The following is a 23,485-nucleotide window of genomic DNA, read 5'->3' as shown; positions in this document are numbered from 1 at the left end:
TAATTATATAGATATAGGTGGAGTATTTTTTACTTACATTGCTCATCTTGTTTCAGCATGTCATACACTTAAGAATTAAATGCTTTGTATTTCATTTTCAAATGGTCTCAAAATGTACAGAGCACACATTCTTTGTTAACTGAAGTAATTACTTCCTGTTTTGTATCCTATATATAGAACTTCATAACACAAACATCGATAAAAAAGTAAACGACATTTTGATTGCAAGTTTAAAGCTTTATGTGGTTGAAACATTGATATATAATGGTATGAACACCTCCTCCACAGCCAGAACCACTACCACAAATACGTCGTAATTAATTAACTATAGGGTTTATAATATAATTAGCATTTTTGTCGTACGTATAATACAACATATACAATTTTAGTGATATCGGCTAATAATCTGATAATACAATTCAAAATATATACAAAAAACATGATTAATTGGGTAAACGTCAATGAGACAGCAACCCAACGGAGAAGTCATGGACAAAACAAAAAAATGTACAATAAATCAAGCTCTGTATCATGCATGTCATGGGACATTCCTATGTGTGTACTGTAAATAATTACGATATGTATATGGCTTAGGGGATGAGATCGGAACCATTTTGATATATTTAATGATGAATTATATGAAGGTGTGGGACATTATCTTAGGGGTAAACTCGAAGATGTATTATAAAAGTCATGCCATGATAAACAAGAAAGTATTATCGTTTGGGGGTGGACATGTAACACATAAGTTATTAGACATAAATTCAAAGTCTGAGGTCATCTTTAATGCTATAGCAGCCCCGATAATCCGACACCCCATTAGTCCGACACCCCAATAGTCCGACACCCCATTGGTCCGACACTCCAATAGTCCGATACCCTATTTGTTCGACACACAATAGTTCGACATTCCATTAGTCTGACATCGAAATGTTTAACAAAAAATGTACTTTTTTTTTATATTAGAAAGCCAAATAAAGGTTCGTTTAATATTAAGAACAGGACACTGTCCTTCGTGGGAACAGGTGATGCAAGCTTGATTAATGTATTAGTATTATAGTCGCAGAATATCATCACCACTAACTGAAAGCACAACCTACTTTGTTGGCGAATTTCTTTAATCCCTCTCGATATAGCATCTCAGAGATACAGTTTAAAAAACGACAGAGTAAGAAAAATATTAAAGGAACCAATGAAGCTTTGCTGCGTACATGATTATATGAGTGAATATGGCTTGAGTGGATATGAAAAGTAATAACAGTGTTGTAACTCAACTAAAACTTCTAATTTAATATTTTTTACAGTATAATGCCATTAATCGAAGAAGAACACGAGTTTAGTTTGTGTATATATGGGCACCAACAGGGGCGGATCCAGCCATTTTTAAAAGGGCGTTCCAATCATATGGGGACAAAAGCATTGATCGTCAAAAAAAGGAGGATTCCAATACTCGGCCCCCCCCCCTTTTGGCTTCGTCACTGACCAATAAACTAAGAGTGAAATTTCGACAGAACACTTGTGTATATATAAAGAAGTGTTCTGTTGTAATTTCGCTCTTTTTCAAATAGTGGATAAACTGGTTCAATGATTACACTCTTCCGTTTTTGACGCGTTCGCCGCACAGGGACTTTGTTTGCAGATCAACATGTTTATGTCCCCGCCATTAGGCGAAGGGAACATTGAGTGTTACCCTTATCCATCCGTAAATCCGTCCGTTCGTCTGTACTGTCCGTCCGTCCGTCCGTCTGTACGTACGTCCCAAAATTTGTTTCCTAAGTTTAGGTTGTCTCAACAACATGTTATGAAACTTATACCCAATGCTTATTACTATAAAACCCAGATCAAGTTCGAATTTGGGTGGCGTCACTTTTACAGTTCTCTAGTTATGTACCTTTATGATGTAATATGCAAGTGGGGACAGCATCTGTGTCCCATGGACATGTTCTCAATCTATTTTAATGAAAAATAAATATTTCGTAGTTTTATAGCAATATGCAGTTTACTATCCAAATCAGTATACTGAAAAACCCTAAAGGGATCTAAGTCGCCATTTTGAATGAAAAATAACGAAAAATATTTCTATGTGGCTTTACCTTATAAAGACATTTCCTTCCTAAATGATTTTGCATGTATTGATTTCCCGATGAACGACTTCCTTACTCAGCTATCGTCTCAATCAGGTCAAAACATAGACGCAATGGGAGATACATCTGCCATTACATCCAGTGGTAAATATTGCATGCATGCTGAGGATGAAAACTAATTAACAATAAATCCAGTACTAGGGTCGACCAGAATGAAGAGCGGTAATATGAAGCAGTTATATTCACTGTAAGTCCATTTGGACGGCAAATGTCATCCATATTTATTGAGTTTAACAATCGTAATAAAGCATTCAATAAAGAACCAAATATAATCGACTGTTCAGTTATACTATGGATATTTTTTTATAAAGTTTTCGATTTTTAAATTCAAGTTCAGTGGAGATGGAAACCAACAATCTTACTTACTTACTTAGTCCTGGCTATGCCTTATGGTACATAGGGTAAGGACAAGTTTCCTCCACTCTTCTCGATTGCTTGCTTTTCTTTCCACTGTGCCCCAGGTTTATCCTCTTTCCTGCGTCTCCATGTTGTTTTAGGTCGTCCTCTTTTTCTTTTTCCCTCTGGTGTCCATCTAAGGGCTACCTTGGTCATGTCTTCAGATGGTTTGCGTAGAACATTACCAAGCCACCTCCATCTCTTTTGTATCGGCAAAGTATCCATGTCCTTGGTGTTGTTAAACTCGTGTAGATCTTTTTTGGAGATTTTGTTTGGCCTGAATATTTTCATTATCTTCTGCAGACATGTGTTATGGAAACTGGAGAGTCTGTTGATATCTTTCTCAGTCATTCGCCAGCACTCTGAGCCATATAGGAGACCAGATAATACACAGCTGTTATAGAGTCTGAGCTTGGACTTCTTTGAAAAGGCTGTTGTTTTCCAGATGTTGCCTAATATAATGAATGCTGATCTAGCTTTTCCTATTTTGATCTTTATATATCTTTCAGCACCAGCTTCTGTTGTTATACAACTTCCTAGGTAATTAAATGAGTCTACTGTTTCCAGCTGTTTCCCTTCTACAAATATGACAGGGTGTCTCTCTGTGTTGAGGTACATTAACTTTGTTTTTTTGGCATTGATCTTAGTTCAATCATTTTAGCATTTTCTTCTAGCTTTTTGGTCTTCTCCTGCACATGCATGGTCTTCGTTATGCGATAAAAGTGCTAAATCATCAGCATAGTCTGTGTCCTCAAGCGTGGTACAAAGTGTCCATCTCAGTCCGGTTTTACTTTCTGCTAGGGTCGTTCCCATTAACCAATCAATAGCAATTATAAAAAGCACAGTTGACATACTAGTAACACATCCTTGCCTTACTCCTGATTTTACAAGGAATCTAGTGTCAGCTTCAGAGTTGATGGTACATGAGAAGTTTGTATAGAACTGCTTGATGAGTTGCACTATCTTACTTGGTATTCCATAGCTTCTCAAAATTTCCCAAAGACTTTCCCGGTGTAAGCTGTCAAAGTCCACAAAATTTACAAGTAGTTTTCTCTGCCACTCTGGCACTGTTCAAAGATGTTTCGTAGGACAAATATGTGGTCTATGCAACCTCTACCTTTTCTGAAACCAGCTTGTTCTTGTCGTAGTTTCTTATCCAAAGCGTCTATAATTCCTGATATTAAAATTATGCAGAAGACCTTCCTCTCCAGTTAGTTATGTCTCCTGATTTTGGTATTGTTATGATGTTGCCTTCAGACCAACTGTTAGGAATAACAGCTTGTTCCCATATTTTCAGGAATACTGGATGTAAAGTATCCGCTGCTAACACTGGATCTATCTTAAAAAGTTCTGCATTTAGTTGGTCTATACCAGGTGCCTTTTTGTTTTTCAAGCTTTTAATGGCTCTCTGTATTTCTTGTTTTGAAGGTAGATCTGTTTCTATTTCTAAGTCTATGGGTGCTTCAGGAATAATTGCTAGCTTGTCTGGATCTCTTCAATTAAGAACCTCTTGAAAATGTTCCTTCCATCTTAAGTATTGATCTCTTTCTGTTGTTAGTATATTGTTGTTTTTGTCTTTGATTGGCATATTTACCTTAGCTTGTTTACCACTTAGTTGTTTAGTTACTTGGTAAATCTGTCCCATTCTCTAATTTGAAGCTGCACTTTTTGCTTCTCTTGCTAGGTCTTCCATACAATCCCTATTGTTCTGACGTGTTGCTGTCTTTACCTTCTTGTTGCATTCTGTATATTTTGTTCTTGATACCAACATGCTTGGATAAAAAAAAGTCTTTTGTATTTATTAATGAAACCTTTTTAGTTTAACAGTTCTGAGAGTATATTGCAATCTGGACATTTTATTTACGAAGAGAGACTGTTCTTCTAATTCCAAATTCTCTTCACCCCAAGGATGACTAAAGTATAAAAACAATGTTAACTTTTTTTGTTTATGCAATAAAGGAAACCCCTTGCCAAGTGGGGCGTCCTTTGGTTTTACTGAATGTATAAATACGCAGCCACGTTCGGTCCGAAAAAAAGACATTAAAACCGATGTCTAGTGTAGAGAGAGAGTGGCACGTTCTCTGCACTTTAAGAACCCTTACCCACACTTGTTTACCTATATATTTGTTGCTCTTAACAGAAGTTCCTCTGGAATTTCTGCTCCTGAAAGAAAGTGTCTTATCTTGAATTTAAAAACATTCTTGTAACGTATAAACTTGCAAACATATCTAAAACACATTCAGACATCGACCAGTGTTGGCAAAATACAACAAAATAGTCAATTAAATTTTTATATACTTTTAAGTGTTTATGATACGGACCGCCTTCGTGGTCACGTGACAAACTTCAATACCGAAAGTAAACATTGAACATTCTGTAGCCTACCTAAACTATGTACTAACAGGTATTTCTAGTACCGGTGCTCCTGAGTCACACATGAGACGAAGATTAACTCATCATTTCCACTAACCCTGAGAGTATACCCTACTTTTCATCATTTCTGTTTGAGCACAGGTGAGTTTGTCACGTGTCATAGCTAAACATTTCATCATGTTTACATTTACCATAATGTTTACATCTATACTGATATCGACTTGCACTCTTGCTAAGTTATCACCATGCTTCAACGCTTGTCAAACAAATCAGATGAAAACATATGACCATAATCTATCACTAGCACTATCAGAACATTTCCCAATCGTGTATGTGATGTCTAGTCAAGGCTGTAGCTACAAAAATTTACTTAATCTTAAGGGTATGCAAACCATTAAATTTCTTCAACAAAGAACACCAAGATCGGTTCATTAATATTTGTTCCTTATATAACTTGCAAATGTATTTGAGACTGAATCAAACCCAGGCCCACGTTTACCTAGATGGCCTTGTTGCAGTTGTAGTAAGGCGGTGACCTGGAAACATCATGCCGTCTGCTGCGACTCCTGTGAAACTTGGTATCACATCGATCGCCAATGAATACCAAACCATATATACAACATGATGAATAATAGTAACATAAGTTGGCACTGTACCCAATGTGGTATGCCAAATTTTAGCTCAAGCTTCTTTAACTTTACAACCTTAGAAACATCAAATACATATGACAGCTTAAATTCACCGCAACCTCTACCTTTTCTGAAACCAGCTTGTTCTTGTCGTAGTTTCTTATCCAAAGCGTCTATAATTCCTGATATTAAAATTATGCAGAAGACCTTCCTCTCCAGTTAGTTATGTCTCCTGATTTTGGTATTGTTATGATGTTGCCTTCAGACCAACTGTTAGGAATAACAGCTTGTTCCCATATTTTCTGGAATACTGGATGTAAAGTATCCGCTGCTAACACTGGATCTATCTTAAAAAGTTCTGCATTTAGTTGGTCTATACCAGGTGCCTTTTTGTTTTTCAAGCTTTTAATGGCTCTCTGTATTTCTTGTTTTGAAGGTAGATCTGTTTCTATTTCTAAGTCTATGGGTGCTTCAGGAATAATTGCTAGCTTGTCTGGATCTCTTCAATTAAGAACCTCTTGAAAATGTTCCTTCCATCTTAAGTATTGATCTCTTTCTGTTGTTAGTATATTGTTGTTTTTGTCTTTGATTGGCATATTTACCTTAGCTTGTTTACCACTTAGTTGTTTAGTTACTTGGTAAATCTGTCCCATTCTCTAATTTGAAGCTGCACTTTTTGCTTCTCTTGCTAGGTCTTCCATACAATCCCTATTGTTCTGACGTGTTGCTGTCTTTACCTTCTTGTTGCATTCTGTATATTTTGTTCTTGATACCAACATGCTTGGATAAAAAAAAGTCTTTTGTATTTATTAATGAAACCTTTTTAGTTTAACAGTTCTGAGAGTATATTGCAATCTGGACATTTTATTTACGAAGAGAGACTGTTCTTCTAATTCCAAATTCTCTTCACCCCAAGGATGACTAAAGTATAAAAACAATGTTAACTTTTTTTGTTTATGAAATAAAGGAAACCCCTTGCCAAGTGGGGCGTCCTTTGGTTTTACTGAATGTATAAATACGCAGCCACGTTCGGTCCGAAAAAAAGACATTAAAACCGATGTCTAGTGTAGAGAGAGAGTGGCACGTTCTCTGCACTTTAAGAACCCTTACCCACACTTGTTTACCTATATATTTGTTGCTCTTAACAGAAGTTCCTCTGGAATTTCTGCTCCTGAAAGAAAGTGTCTTATCTTGAATTTAAAAACATTCTTGTAACGTATAAACTTGCAAACATATCTAAAACACATTCAGACATCGACCAGTGTTGGCAAAATACAACAAAATAGTCAATTAAATTTTTATATACTTTTAAGTGTTTATGATACGGACCGCCTTCGTGGTCACGTGACAAACTTCAATACCGAAAGTAAACATTGAACATTCTGTAGCCTACCTAAACTATGTACTAACAGGTATTTCTAGTACCGGTGCTCCTGAGTCACACATGAGACGAAGATTAACTCATCATTTCCACTAACCCTGAGAGTATACCCTACTTTTCATCATTTCTGTTTGAGCACAGGTGAGTTTGTCACGTGTCATAGCTAAACATTTCATCATGTTTACATTTACCATAATGTTTACATCTATACTGATATCGACTTGCACTCTTGCTAAGTTATCACCATGCTTCAACGCTTGTCAAACAAATCAGATGAAAACATATGACCATAATCTATCACTAGCACTATCAGAACATTTCCCAATCGTGTATGTGATGTCTAGTCAAGGCTGTAGCTACAAAAATTTACTTAATCTTAAGGGTATGCAAACCATTAAATTTCTTCAACAAAGAACACCAAGATCGGTTCATTAATATTTGTTCCTTATATAACTTGCAAATGTATTTGAGACTGAATCAAACCCAGGCCCACGTTTACCTAGATGGCCTTGTTGCAGTTGTAGTAAGGCGGTGACCTGGAAACATCATGCCGTCTGCTGCGACTCCTGTGAAACTTGGTATCACATCGATCGCCAATGAATACCAAACCATATATACAACATGATGAATAATAGTAACATAAGTTGGCACTGTACCCAATGTGGTATGCCAAATTTTAGCTCAAGCTTCTTTAACTTTACAACCTTAGAAACATCAAATACATATGACAGCTTAAATTCACCGAGTAGTCTTAGAGATGTAGGAAGTCCTAGGGCACCAAAAGCTGCATCATCCCCAATTCCACACAAACTTCCCAGTCATGAAAAAGCTTATACAACAACAAAAAAGAGCAAAATGCCATTAAACATTCTAAACATGAATTTACAATTAATAAAAAACAAAAAAGCTGACCTACTAGAAATCATTGATACTGTCAAACCATATATCATACTAGGTACGAAACATGGCTAGAACCAAACACTTCTTCTTATGAGTACTTTCCGTCAGACTTATACAATGTGTATTGCAATGACAGGGCACCAAGTATCAACAACCAAAGCTATGGGGGTGTACTTATAGCAATAACAAAATAATTCATAAGTTCAGAGGTAAAAGAACTAGAAACAGAATGTGAAGTAGTCTGGGCAAAAATCAATATCGCTGGCTCAAAAAACATCTTAATATCATCCTATTACAGACCACCATCTGATACAGGCTTGTCTCTAGAGCAACTCCATCAATCTCTAAATCGTATCAATAGTCAATCAAATGCAACCATCATCGTTGGGGGTGATTTTAACTTGGGACATATTGATTGGTCAAAATTATGTACACTACCAGGCAAACCTGACATACAACTTCACCAAAATCTCTTAGATATAATGAATGACACAACTTACATCAAATTGTCAATACACCAACAAGAAATGACCGTATACTAGATCTGATCATGATTAACAACCCAACATACATCAGCAAAGTAACCACACTGCCACCAATAGGTTCAAGCGACCATGATATTGTCTATACTGAAGCAGACATCTGGCTTAAGAGAATAAGAGAAACCCCACAAAAAGATTATATGTACAATAAAGCCAACTGGGAGGACATTAAAACTGACATAGGTATCATCCATAAAACAATCATTGACACCTATGATTCTCTAGACACTAATGAGCTATGGGAACCCTTTAAATCTAAACTCATCAGCTCTGTCGAAAGAAATATTCCATCAAAGATCCTACGAAACAAACACCGATTACCGTGGATCTCTGACAAATTAAGACGTCAAATAAACAAGAAAAATAAACTGTACGAAAAGCGCTAGCGAAAAAACAGCAAATACACTGAGAAATATAAGAAGATGAAAGCTCAGGTACAAAAAGAACAAAGGAAAGCCTACTGGGAATATATTAAAAAACTAATCTGTGATCTTCCCATCAATGAACCAGATATTCCAACACAAAAGCAGAGTAAACCTAAAAAGCTTTTTCAATATATCAAGTCAATAAGAACTGACAAATCTGGCATCTCTGCACTAAAGAAAGACGGCAATATCATTACAGATGCTACAGAGAAAGCAAATCTTTTAAACGAACAATTGTAATCTGTATTTACACCAGTAACAAATGACTCAATACCAAACAAGGGCATCAGCACACATCCTAAAATCAGTAAATTACATATAACATAAAATGCGACCGAAAAGCTCTTAAGTTAGATCAACCCTCATAAAGCCACCGGCCCAGATAACATCCGTGGCCGCTTACTCAAAGAAATGCAGACACAAATCGCACTAATTCTGTGCCGAATTTTCAAAACATCCTACATCACTAGAATCACACCTAACGACTGGAAACATGCTAGAGTCGCACCGGCATATAAAACAGGGAACAAACATAAACCGGTCAATTATAGACCAATCTCATTAACTTGTATTTGCTGCAAGTTAATGGAGCACATAGTCGCGTCACACATTATGAAACATCCTGAATCAAATAACATTTTGTACGACCTCCAACATGGCTTTCGGCACTCTCAATCTTGCGCAACACAACTACTTCCCTTCATCCAAGAACTTCAATCCACAAACAATTCAAATACACAAGTAGATCTTATAAAAATGGACTTTGCAAAAGCCTTTGATAAAGTTCCACATCGTCACTTACTGTACAAATTAAATCATTTTGGCATCAATGGAAACACATTAAACTGGATCTCGGCATTTCTCTCCGACCGTACTCAGACAGTTGTTCTGGAGGAAGATCATCAAGCACAGTCCCAGTCACCTCTGGGGTTTCACAAGGTACTGTCTTAGGTCCAGTCCTATTCTTGGCCTATATTAACGACCTCCAAGACTACCTTACTCATAGCAAACTAAGATTATTTGCTGATGACAGTATCACATACATACCAGTTAAATCCCAGGGTGACTGTCTCAAACTGCAAGCTGATCTTGATGCAGCTACGAAATGGGAAGTGGACTGGCTGATGGCCTTCCAACCAGACAAGTGTATTGTTCTCTCTGTCACAACTAAACGTCCAAAAAGGGGGACGAAAGATACCAGAGGGACAGTCAGACTCATAGATCGAAAACAAACTGACAACGCCATGGCCAAAAATAAAAAGACAAACAGACAAATAATAGTACAGATGACAGAACATAGATAACTAAAGACTAAGCAACACGAACCCCACCAAAAACTGGGGGTGATCGTCAACCTTTACAACATAATTACACTCTTCACTATCATATTTTAGAAACTGTTACATCTGCTAAGTAACTAGGCATCACACTGCAATCTAACCTCAAATGGGACAAACATATACTTTGGGATACCATAAGGCATATTTTGTTAATAGTGAACAAAAGGGTAAAACATGCTACACAGAGAAACAAGTGATCAGTATGCTGGAGTTTCTTATTGACAACATATTTGTTGAATTTGGAGGTAGACTTTTTCAACAAATTGTCGGCATTCCTATGGGAACGAACTGTGAGCCTCTCCTTGCCGACCTCGTCTTATTTTCATATGAATCGGGAGTTCCTTCAGACACTTGTCAAAAACAAGAAGATCAAAGAAGCCAGGTTATTTAATTTCACTTTCAGATATATTGATGATGTTCTTTCCATTAACAATCCGAACTTTTCTGATCGGGTTCCATTAATATATCCACCAGATCTAGAAATTAAAGAAACAACAGACACGGCTTCTTCCGCCTCATTTTTAGACTTATACCTCGAATTTGACATACACAGTCATCTCAGTACCAGAATCTATGACAAACGAGACGATTTTAATTTTGAAATTATCAATTTCCCCCACCTTAGTAGCAATGTTCCAACTTCACCTGCATATGGGATATAAATTTCCCAACTTATTCGGTATTCAAGAGCTTGCAGCTCCTACTCAGACTTTGTAAAACGTCACATTGTCTGAGCAGAAAGTTGATGAACCAGGGGTATGTCAAAGAACGTCTCGTCCTTTTTCTAAAAAAGTTCATCGGAAGGTACCTAGAACTTGTTGATAAATATTCCGTAGCAACTTCACAAATAATACACGATGGTCTTGAAGTATAGATTTTGCGTACTGACGTTGTTTATCATCTTTATAACGTGTTATAGTATTCTTTTATTTATCTTTATTAATATTACTTTTACTGTTAAGTCTGTTTTTTTGAGATATCCATTTGACGTGACTTGTGCTTATGTATCCCGTCATACTTTGAACGACAAAATTATTTTATTTATTAATATTACTTTTACTGTTGAGTCTGTTTTTTGTGATATACATTTGACGTGACTCTGTACTTATGTATATCGCCATACTTTGTACCACACAATTATTTTATTTTATTTATTAATATTACTTTAACTGTCAAGTCTGTTTTTTGTTATATCCATTTTACGTGACTCTGTATTTATGTATCCCCTCATACTTTGAACGACAAAATTATTTTATGTCTACCTGTGCGAATTTCAAACGCGTGATTTTACGCCAGTACTTAAAACCTTCCATCCTTTATGGGTGGATTTTACATAGATAAATAAAATCGTATAATATAAGCAAAAGGGGGATTTTAAATTTGATGTATGCCTTTTTGTGCTTCTTCGTTACATTTGTTTGTTTTTATAGTGATTAAGATGATAACGTAATGTTGACTGCTGTACCCCTATTTTTGACAGTTTTTACCTATTGTGTCTGTTTGTTTTGTTCACGCATCGTTGTCAATATAATGGAATTTGATGCGACTGTCATACAAGTGAGAGGTTTAGCTAGCTATAAAACCAGGTTCAATCCACCATTGTCTACATAAGAAAATGCCTGTACCAAGTCAGGAATATGACAGTTGTTATCCGTTCGTTTGATGTGTTTGTTTTTTTGATTTTGCCATTTGATTGGGGACTTTCCTTTTTGGATTTTCCTCGGAGTTCAGTATTTTTGTGATTTTACTTTTTATAGATGAAAATATTTCGAACGCCAATAAAACACTTGGCTTTCTAAGACGAAACATGAAAACATCAAATCAAAACATTAAGAGCCAGGCATACCAAGCACTTGTCCGTCCCAAACTCGAGTACTCTTGCTCGGTTTGGGACCCCCACACTTCAGAATCTATCTCGAAGATAGAGATGGTCCAAAGGAGAGCTGCTCGGTATGCCTGCAACAGGTATCATAACACAAGCAGTGTATCAAGCATGCTCAATACACTCAACTGGCAACAATTAACACAGCGCAGATTACGTGCACGCCTGACCTGGTTATGATGTACAAGATCACACATTATCTTGTTGTGATACCATCTAGCACAATTCTCATTCCATCAGACTCAAGAATCAGAAAACATCGTTCACACACCTTCAGACACATCTATACATCCAAACACTCGTACAGATTTTCATTTTCTCCATACACAATAACGCAATGGAATCTCCTACCAACTACAGTTGTTAATTCACAGACAGTCGACTCTTTCAGAGTGCAGCTTACATATGCTGTTCTCTCCACTCTCATTTAGATAGCTTCATCTCCTGTACATAGTTTGTATATAACTTTATATTAACTTGTTTTAAATAAAAAGGCCACGTATGCACCAGTTATTAATCATCTTTATCCAGATGGAATTGTATTTCTTATATACATGTACCAGTTTGGAAGCCGGTTGTCCTTTCCATTTCTTAGTATGAAGTAGATTTTCAATTCACGTTGTGTCGGATTATTGGGGTGTCGGACTATTGGGGTGTCGGACAAATGGTGTGTCGTATCAATGGGGTGTCGGTAGAATGGGGTGTCGGACCAATGGGGTGTCGGAATAGCGGGGCGACCCCTACCCGATACATCGTCTTGAAATGATGCATATATGTGCCAAACATCAATATGCCATGCCAAGGATGAAAAAGTTATGTTCCGGGCAAATCAATTATTTTACCTTATTATGACCCGCCATGACATTTCCAGGTTTAAGGCGGTAAAAGTCACGTAACGTAATCGGAGTAACTGTTATTGAATGTCCAATTATATCATGCGGTATGTCATTTCTTGACTTGAGGAAATTTGAATCTTATTTTAAGATATACAAGACAAGTAGATTTCTTTACCTGAAATAAATAGTTTAGGTAAAAATCCCGTTTAGAATCGCGTTCTAAATTTACACAAATTATCTTTTTGATTTCATTACATTAAATTAATTACATGTATCAAAGGGGCTGAAAATAAACTTTAGATCATTATAGGCATTGCAAAGTGCAGTGTTTATATTTTTATCTAATTTGTTACCAATACACTTTGCAGCATGAGCATCAAGTTTTTGGAGTAAATCTCATTGTTCACATTGTAAGGGAAAATATCTTGGTATTCACGTTCTTAGCATTAAAGGGGCACTAGCTACGAAATCTAATATATGATTTTTTTATTCAATCATTAATGAAAGTGAAATAGAGAAATAATTATTCGCTTTTAGCCGCCAGTAAGGTTCAATTTTGTCAAAATAAGCTAAGAAACATTGATGATGAATTATTCACTTGCAAGTGAATAATTCGACCTCATTGAATCCGTATTCATGTGAACTTCAATTTAACCCCTTTGCTAGAGATGGATAACACGTGAATTGTATGTGTAAAGTTATTTAAAGAAAAAGAATGTCAACATTGAAAGTGAAACAAAGGTAAATCATTTGATTGACTGATCCGATCCACAAAAAAACTTTCTTATACAGGTAAAAACGATGATAAACATATATTTTTAATTTATAATATGAAATTAAACAGACCTAGAAAAATCCAATAGCACGAGTTCGCTTAATCTATTTATATTTTTATTTATGTTTACATCGCTAACGCTTATATGGTCATCGAATGACTTTGGAGGTCAACTCGATAGTTAATTAGATGGCGTCTAGACTAAAATATACACGAAACGAAGCTACGTGTTATCATACCCATGTCCTGTTAACTGTTTATTTCAGACTTTTAATAGTTTGGATAAATGTTTTACATTGTTATAAATTAAATATGAGAATTTGAGTCGAATCGATGAACATGAATTTGACAGCTAGTACCCCTTTAATGTATTTTTCCTAAAGGAAAAGAAAAATGACTAAGTCATCATTATTAAGTCATTATTATTTAGATTGCAGATTCCGGTACATTGTTGCTATGGCAACCGAATGGTTGACATTGAAATAATTTTTTTTTAGTTGTTTTGTCCAACAAAACCCCCCAAAAAACAAAGAAAAAATATGACAAGTTTCAAAGATAACTATGATAAATGAACATACATTTGAAAAATTGAAAACAATGAAAATTTTTAATAAAGTCTAAGGTAAAGAAAATGACCATGGTTCTGTTATTTTGCAGAATCTAGCAAAATAACTTGTCAGGGTGTTTTAAGTCTGTGTATACTTCACCAAATATAATAAATCGATAAACAAAGATGATCGAGTTTTGGCCCGGACAAAGTTGTATGTGAACCATAAGACGAAGAATAATTACTACTAATATAGAATCATAAAGTCCTTCTTTCGAAAGGGAGACATAACAATCATAGGTCTGCCAATTAAAACCAAGTTCTACAAATAACCAAACGCTACCATTTCTTTTAATTATTATAGACTTACTTGTTCCGTGTCATATCGATACGTTTTTATTTGTTCATTTGGTTACTTTACTGTAGGACATAGTCTGATAAATCATCAGCATCCTCTATGTCTGACATTAGATGTCAGGAATTTATTGGGGGTCATAAATCATGGACTGCTAGGGAAGTTGAATATTGAAATATAAAATACAATTTGTCAACCTGCTGGGCTATTAAACAGGTTGTCATCCAGGTGTGTAGTTTTACTGCCACAGTTTGACAATTTTGTTTCATATTTCGAACTTGTTTACCTATATTTCTTTGAAAAATCAAGTATAGAAATTATATTTCTACCTTCAATACACCTTTTTGTTTTGCTACTGAATATTTCCTCTTTTGATTGGATATATAGAATCTTAAAGACAAAATAATTCCCACTGAATTGTTGATCTTTTGCTGTAGATCGTATGTTGATCTCTAGAAATTTTCGTTTTTTCTGTGTTGTCTGGGGTATAGAAAAATGATCATCCTTTGGTTTCTTCCGTCCAGTTGTAAAATCCTTGAAACAACTCTGAGGGGTCCGTAGGTACCTGTTGCAATGTATTGCTTATATGTACATGTTTTCGTTCTGAGATGCATGAAAAATTTGCAACTGGACGTTTAGCAAGCACCAAATGATTATATGGTTTTTGGCTCAGTGTTTTCGGGTTGCTGTCTCATTGACATATACCCCACATATTCTTTTATTCATAATACACTCAGTTTAAAAAAAACAATGTCGTAGTATATTTTAAGAATATTTATCATACTTATCTTCAATTTAAGGAATAATGCGTTGTTTACTTTTATAAAACATTAAGTCAATTCCAAAAATGACATGTAGGATATTAAGTTAAGCATTTTTCACACACATGTTTTTATTGTTTTGTGCTATACAGATTTTAAGCATTAAGGGACAATTGTCAGTATTAAGTTGATATTGGGGAATAATCAATGACTTGATTATAGATGCCGCATTTTAATTGTACAGTTTTCTTCTGTTACAGCAGTTTAATAGGCGACGGTTTGAAGCCTTGAAACCTGATTTACCTTCCTACTTTATTTCAGTCACAGGTTGATACCACTTCTGATCCATTTATCAGTCACTGTCATTGTTTACATAATCCCTCAGGAAAACTAAATCTAGGAGAGTTCCGACTCGAGGGGTGTGGCAGTTGTTTTGTTTTGTTTTGTTTTTTTTTTGGGGGGGGGGGGGGTGGTAAATGTTTGTGTTGTTTTGTTTTGTTCTTCTTTGCTTGCTTTGGTTAAGGGAGGACCGAGGGGGTTACTTTTTTCCATACCGATATCTATCGATTATGTAAATCATATGCTTTAATTTTAACTTTATCAAAACTATACGGGGTTTTCAGTATGTTCTTATCCATATTTTCATCGAATTTCAAATGTATGTCAGTGATAACAACAAATACCATTCATTTATGTGTACGTGATTTTTTAAGGTTAAAATTGATTATTTGTTAGACAAATATGTTTTAGTAAAAAAAAAAAACACTAACGCCGGTTGAACATTTGATTTTAAGTTAGGTGGTCATTTAAGTCTCTTTATCGACGGGTGTCAAATGTGGAGCAGGATCTGCTTCATATTACGGAGCACCTGAGATCATCCCTGGTTTGGTTGGTGGGGTTCGTGTTGCTCAGTCTTTATGCTGTGTTTTGTTTCCTGTTGTCTGTCTTTTGGTTGTCTTTTGTTTTTGGATTGTCAGTTCGTTTTCGACTTATGAGTATGATTATCTCTTTGGTATATTTCGCCTCTCTTGTAAACGGTACAAATCATACTCTCTCTAAAAATGGCAATCATGCAATAAAGCTGTGCGATGTTTTCTTAAGAAGTGAAATAGAAAACGTATTATATTAAACACTCTTGAGCTTATTAACTGAGCTGAAGACAAAATGACACTAAAGTACTAACTGTCTTGCTTAAACGTATTGAAACATTATGACCGAAAGGACAAGAGCAGTTGAACACTGTCTCCGATGAACATTAAATTTTATAAATTGATTAATTTTAGTTGGAGTATTATAGACATTTTCCATCCCAACTTTGTCATTGAGGTCTTTAAATAAAAGTCCACGATCGACTTAGAGTATAATTGATCAAGTTGGAATGACAGAAAATTGGCCTATAATACAGCAAAACTTTCGAAATATTGATACATTATCGTCACTTCACACCTTAAGTATACTTTTGATTGCTTGGCAATTTTATAAACGAAAAAACAGAGTATATTGTAGAGAGTATACACATTCTTTAATACCTAATTACAAAGAAAAGCGACGTATGTTATCAATATCAGTACTTGCGAGCAGGTCTTTAGGTTGACTGAACACGGATACCTCACTTTTGTGAAGTCGACTATTTAGGGTCATTTTGTGAACATTGCTTAATGTGTTATACATATTCCTTTCTTCTATGAATCCATCAGCGAGAGTTTGATAAGAGTGCGTATTAACAGAACTTTTAAAGGTCTCGTTTATGTTCTTGCAATAGCTGACGTTGGAATTGTAGACGTGTACTGTTGAATTATCTTTGTCAGTAAGTGCTTGGTAAGGATTCAAGTAACCAGTTGAATCTACAATCTTTACATCGGATGAGTTATTAGATTTACTTGTAGTCTCTGAACTATTTGAACTAATAATCACATCTAAATAGGGATTAGCTGATTGGTCTTCCCGAATCATCACATTGTCGTTGATAATATCATAATGATTAACGTTAGGTTCAAAGTATTCATGAACCGAAGAACTGAAATTATTTAATGAAATGTTTTCTTGTTTCAATGTTTCTTTCCTTGAAGATTTCTTCCTACATTTGTGGCCTATATAGCACATTACAAGCAGTATGATAAACCCCGCAACTGACGCAGAATATACAATATGTATTTGTTCTTTAGATAAGTCGGACTCTGTAATGAATTTCAATGTACATGTGTATATGAAATGTAACACAAAATAATGTTTGACTTAATAGATTTATGATATGAAACATGCACAGAAAAATATAGAGACAAAATATGCCACTTTATAACCATAAATCATTGCTTCAACAGTGAAAAAAATTACCTTTACGCTTTGGATTGACAGACAGGAAAAACCTAAATAATGAGAATATCACAAAGGTCAACACACTGTCTTCCATAGTTGACAAGATCTTAACACTGTCAAGGCTGTAAATCGCCCAACGTCTAAAGAGCGTTTTGTATTAGCATGGATCAAACCGTCAAAATCTGCCGAGAGTGCTCATGTGTTACTGAGATTTATCGTAGATGGCAATATTTAAACTAAAAAACCCTAAATGATCTGTAAAGCAAGTGAAAATAGATATAAGAAGATGTGGTATGAGTGCCAATGAGACAACTCTCCATCCAAGTCAAAATTTATAAAAGTAAACCATTATAGGTCAAAGTACGGTCTTCAACACGGAGCATTGGCTCACACCGAACAGCAAGCTATAAAGGGCCCCAAAAATTACTAGTGTAAAACCATTCAAACGGGAAAACCAACGGTCTAGTCTATATAAAAAACTAGAAACGAGAAACACTTGTGAACCACATCAACAAACGACAACTACTGAACATCAGATTCTTGGAAAGTACGTTTATTAAAATATATCTACATGTTTATAGTTTATTATATCCACGTTCTTTGATCTCTGGTGGATGGGTGTCTCATTGAAACTCATACCACATCTCCTTATTTTCATATACGATAAGACTTTCCACAACAACAAAGTCCTAACTTAAAGGTGTAATGTAATTGGTCTGTGTCGAACAAAGAGAAACGTGTGAGAATAAGCAGATAATGATATCTACATGAAATTTTATTATTTTTGGTCATTTTTATAGCGTAAAAGCTGATCTTTTGACGAAGCACACAGGTGGTTGAATAACGATGATTTAAAAGTATGGTAAGCCCTTTTCAACTGATTTTTAAAGTTTGTTCTTATGTTGTGATGTAATACCACTGTCCCAGGTTAGGGGAGTGTTGGCGCCTTCAAACTAGTTTAACCCCGCCAAATTCTGTATATTAGTTTTCTCGTTTGAATTGTTTTGCATTTTTTATTTCGGGGCCTTTCATAGCTGACTATGTGGTATGGGTTCTACTCATTGTTGAAGGCCACACGGTGGGTGACCTATAGCTGTTAATATCTATGTCATTTTGGTCTCTTGTGGGGCAATCCTACCACATCATCTTATTTTTATATAATTTATTGATGACGGAGGCGCCTAAACTGCAATGCTTTTCCAACTCACCATCATTAGCACCGGTATCTAACCTTTGCATTTCTGACGTACCACTAACTGATTGTGCGATAGAAGATGGTAAATTAACAGATGATTGCTCTACAAACAAATTATTAAAGCTAAATGCACATAATATAAATGTTGTAAATACGAATTATTGGTACAAATGATTCAATATACTATAATAGATTATATTTATTGTTTTACGTAGTATTTTTCATTTGCTTGATATAATATATATATTTTTCAAATAATTGTTAAAAAATAAATCTGCATTATAACAGCGGCGGATTCAGGTGAGTAGGAAAATATCATTTATTAAGATCACGCTCCCTCAAATCCTGGACTTACATCTGATTTGTAGTTCGTTTGGCAAAGGAAAAGCATTAAACTTCCATTTTTGCACTCCAAATGTGAATGTTGTAACAAAGCACACTTTTAATGTTCTTTTAGCATACTTTTCCCAAATTATGTTTTATTATGATTGGCTAACGTTTCTACACCATTTATTCAGTTTGTATAAAATTGAGAATGGAAATGGGGAATATGTCAAAGAGACAACAACCCTGTATGTTCAGATTCTATTATATGTATATGATCGGTAATCGAAATACAATGACTACGCGTTTCTTTTTAATTTTGATTTCTTTATATAAACTGAGAGAGGCAAAGGATTTTATATATTTCTCATGATAATATATAATAAGTTGTCGACAGTTTACCTGACATGTGCATTTAGGTTTCTAGGCAGATCGAATTCATAAAACTGCACTGAAATGCATCATTGTATCAATTAAAATTCCACTATTTATAGATTGAATTGTATCATCCTTATTAGATATATATAATGGTTTGATTCATCAATAAAATATCAATTTTTAGAATATAGATTGTATAATTATTTTGTTAATTTTATTAAAAAATAATCGATACACTATTATAATCTTGTCTACAAACATTTCTTATTATATCAAAAAACTACCCACCTATACTTTGAGTAGTGCTATGGAGCTTCTGTACACAGCCGACGACATTATCGCACCTGAAATTGAATGCACAGCATAACTGTTGTCATTTTCTGTTTTAGTCATTATATATAACTATAGATTTGAACACTTATGTATCATTTAATTGAACATGTTTTTAATAATTTCTATAAAACTGATAGCGTGTTCAAAATCGGCCTACCTGAATTACAGCTAAGGATGGACGTTCGCTACTCTAGTTTTTTTTACTTTTGTCAGATATTTGGAATCCACTAGTTTTATCCATGTGTGCCAATAAAAGTTTTACCCGCTAACCCCTACTTTTCTTTTTTTCATTTTATTAATTATAGTTTAAAAAGCCATTTTTGAAAATCTTATAAAATCCTTGTTATTTTTCAATAGTTTTTGAAAGTTAAATGTATGAAGAAGAATAAGAAGAATTTTATTAGTTTAAAATCCAAACAATAGGATTGTTACTAAATAAACAAACCAATACAAAACCAAAACAAAACAAACAAACAGACAGGCAGGCATATTAATAACAAAACGATAGACATTAAACAATACAAACATGTAGAATTGAAAAAAAAATAAAGATTATTAATATTAAGTATAATACTATTTTTGACAGCATGCCTCCTCTTTAAAATTATCAATTCAAATATTATGATTATATATAGCATTATAAGTATTAGAAGTCTAGAGAAAATCATTTCCCGGCAAAATTTAAATTGATTATATCTCAAAAACACGGCCACGGACCTGTCATTTTTCCGTTATTTATATACTATCGATTGATAACAGTCTTTTAAAAAGCGTGATATTTTGAAACAAAGGAACAAGACCAGTAACAAGAAAACAAAGCCATGCCCTGTACATAGAATATACTATTGCAGCAATTGAATTTGAGTTCAACGCATTGTATGGGTTATTTTGTTTGTTTCTCCATACTTTTGTCACAAAAACTACTTACCTATCATCCTTGGAGCATTTACATTTATGAATACATCTTTCTCCGTATGAGTTCTGATTACATGGTAAACAGGGGCTGCCAAATCGTGATATAAATCCAACTTCACAAGCTGAAAAGATATGAACAATAAGTAATGTAAAATGAAGATAGCACTATACTGTTTTGGTGCGTCTGAACAACTTTTATTGATTTATTTTCATCAGGAAAACTCAACCTCAAAATTTGAAAGCCAGAGATATCTAAATTCTTGAATACTTGAGAAGCTATATGATAAAGAAGGACACTCAAAAATAGCCAAATCAACCTGTAGTCGAATTTGCGAGAGGGATTTGGAACCTTAGTTTCTTAATATTTTGTCAACGAATAATTTTGGAAAAGCATGTTAATGATCATTTTAACACAACTGAATTGAGCTACTTGAAGGGAAAAGCTGCGTTAAAACTTGTAAAACATATTCGGGAAAGGCAATCTTATATTGTAGATTGAAAAGTAAATTCAAGTTTGACTTCGACGTAAAATTATATAACTGAACATTAACAACACTGGCCATGCGAAAACAATATAGTTACATGAACGAAACGTCGATTTGATGTGATGATTATGTCTGTAAATCATATTTTAATATCATTGTCTCGCAATGTTGAAAATTATATCATTACTACTTCACGTCTTTCGTTATCTTGAGATGTTTAATAGTAGTTTATCCTTATTCAGATTTGGTATGCGACTGTAGGTTTGACTTTGGTCACAATGACTCTTTTGCAGTACGAAGGCGATCAGCTTCAAATTTGATATACCTTGTCGATGAATATCGACTGAATAATCTGTTCAATGGAATCTTTTTATAATCGTTTTTTTTTAAATACCTTAACGATCGATCTAAAGTACGGCCATCAATACACTTTTGTTTTATCCCCACATAATCTTAATAATAGTAAACTTACCAACGCATTTTCCATTTTTCTCCTGAAAGTATGAGCAGCAGTATTTACCTCTGATAATGGACAAGAAAATACATTTATGCACTAGACGACCAGTCCAATGGTAAATTCTGTTGAACATATATATACAGAAACAAATTTTCCATTAGAAATATTAAAAAAAAATGAACAAAGTTTAGGTTTTATTCAGAAGGTTTGATAAACAGAAAAGTTGCTTATCCAACGTTTCAGATTCACTTTTTTAAAGGTAAGTAATTAATGCAAAACGGCATCAATACACAATGTGAGTTCGCAAGTGTGTGAGTTACATCATATATAACAATCAAAGTGAGACTCTTCATGTGTCATTGTCATGATTTTCATAGCATGTCCGCAAATAATCTAGACCAAATTCTTAGAATATGAATAATTATGTGAGAGTTCATTGCCTTAAGTGAGGTGTATTTATTTGATATGAGGTCGTATTGAAAATATCACAAAGTCGTTTTATAATGAGAAGAAAATAAGATATGACATAAGCATTAAATGAAGAATGGTTTACGAATATCTATTAACCTTACATCATACTGCAATTGATAAACATCTTGAAGAGTGGTCAAATTAAGATTATAGTAATTTCGTTTTGTCACTATATTTGTCATATTCCACCCCAATTATATGGTTTTAAAGCATTTAAAAATCATATCAAATTATGTACCCCCTCATGCAAACGCGTAGCTCATATTCCTTTCTGTATTTCGGCTAGCAATTTTGTCCTTTTTGGTTTTTCCAGCCCTTCAACGTTTTTTGTTTTGTTTTAGATTTTCAAATATTGTGGCCTCAATCATCACTATAGATACATTATTGTCGAAAGGCTCATCAGGTGCAGTGACATTGGTACCGTTAATGTTATTATATTTGTTTCTTTTGTTACTATTGCTTTATTAATGTTTATTAACAGCTTCGCCTGTATAATTAAGGCTCTATATGTATTGGCTTTAAATTCAATTATTACATTCTAATATGTATTTTTCTTGAATTGGTTCCCATTGCTGACATAAAAAGCACACATAAGTTAAAAAAAACTATCATGATTTAATATATACTGTATATAATAACGAGAAAACTAGAGAACTGCATTTCATTATCAATAACTGCATAAATAAATGTATTCTCCTGTTGTAAAAAGAAGAAATTATTCAAATTGGTTGATCAGGAGCATCAAAAAAGTTTCACACAGGAGCATCTGAGTTTGTCATTTGGTCATGGTATTGTCTGTTTTTCGTAGACTTATTGTTTTTATTGTACACATTGTACAGTGTATCTTCTTACGCTCTCTTTTACGTATTTTTTCAGATGTTGCACCCATTGTTTATCATTATTCTCTTAGTGTTACATTTCATACTGTTAGTGGTGCCATTTTAATGTGTAATAAATGTAAATAATCACAGGTCCAGTAGGTTTTCTTACCTCGTCTTACTTTCACATATGTGAGGTCCATCTAAACTTTCAACGAAACCTAATATAAAACATATCATGAATAAAAATGGCATCCTTAATTATTTATATGTCCTAAAATATACTTTAAACCAGGAAATTATTTATATTGACAATATGAAACAATTAATCAATCATTTTTCATTACCCCAACTTTAACTTCCCGAGTATCTATAAGTGTGTATAAATACATTAAAACTCCGTAATGTATATGGAAAACTGAACATCATTCCTGCACATGGATGTATATTGTGGTATTTTCAAATTTGTTTATAACCAACTGGTCATGCAAACAACTACACAGAAAG

The 23,485-nt window shown here is 34.3% G+C and overlaps 1 protein-coding gene across 1 annotated transcript; it reads right to left on the bottom strand.

The window, feature by feature from the left end:
- Positions 1 to 16,784: 16,784 nt before the first annotated feature.
- On the bottom strand, positions 16,785 to 23,246 carry LOC127704707 (uncharacterized). The gene is made up of 6 exons (XM_052208843.1): positions 23,151 to 23,246; positions 21,705 to 21,754; positions 20,761 to 20,869; positions 19,788 to 19,843; positions 18,811 to 18,900; positions 16,785 to 17,463 (listed from the first exon to the last, which is right to left on the bottom strand). The coding sequence occupies exons 1-6, from the start codon at positions 23,231 to 23,233 to the stop codon at positions 16,820 to 16,822; spliced, it is 1,032 nt and encodes a 343-aa protein (XP_052064803.1). The 5' UTR covers positions 23,234 to 23,246; the 3' UTR covers positions 16,785 to 16,819.
- Between the last annotated feature and the right edge of the window lie 239 nt (positions 23,247 to 23,485).

This window comes from Mytilus californianus, unplaced genomic scaffold (genome assembly GCF_021869535.1).
Source record: "Mytilus californianus isolate M0D057914Y unplaced genomic scaffold, xbMytCali1.0.p SCAF_6, whole genome shotgun sequence".
In the NCBI taxonomy this organism is placed as follows: domain Eukaryota; kingdom Metazoa; phylum Mollusca; class Bivalvia; order Mytilida; family Mytilidae; genus Mytilus; species Mytilus californianus.
This window is presented reverse-complemented; position numbering and strand designations above follow the sequence as displayed.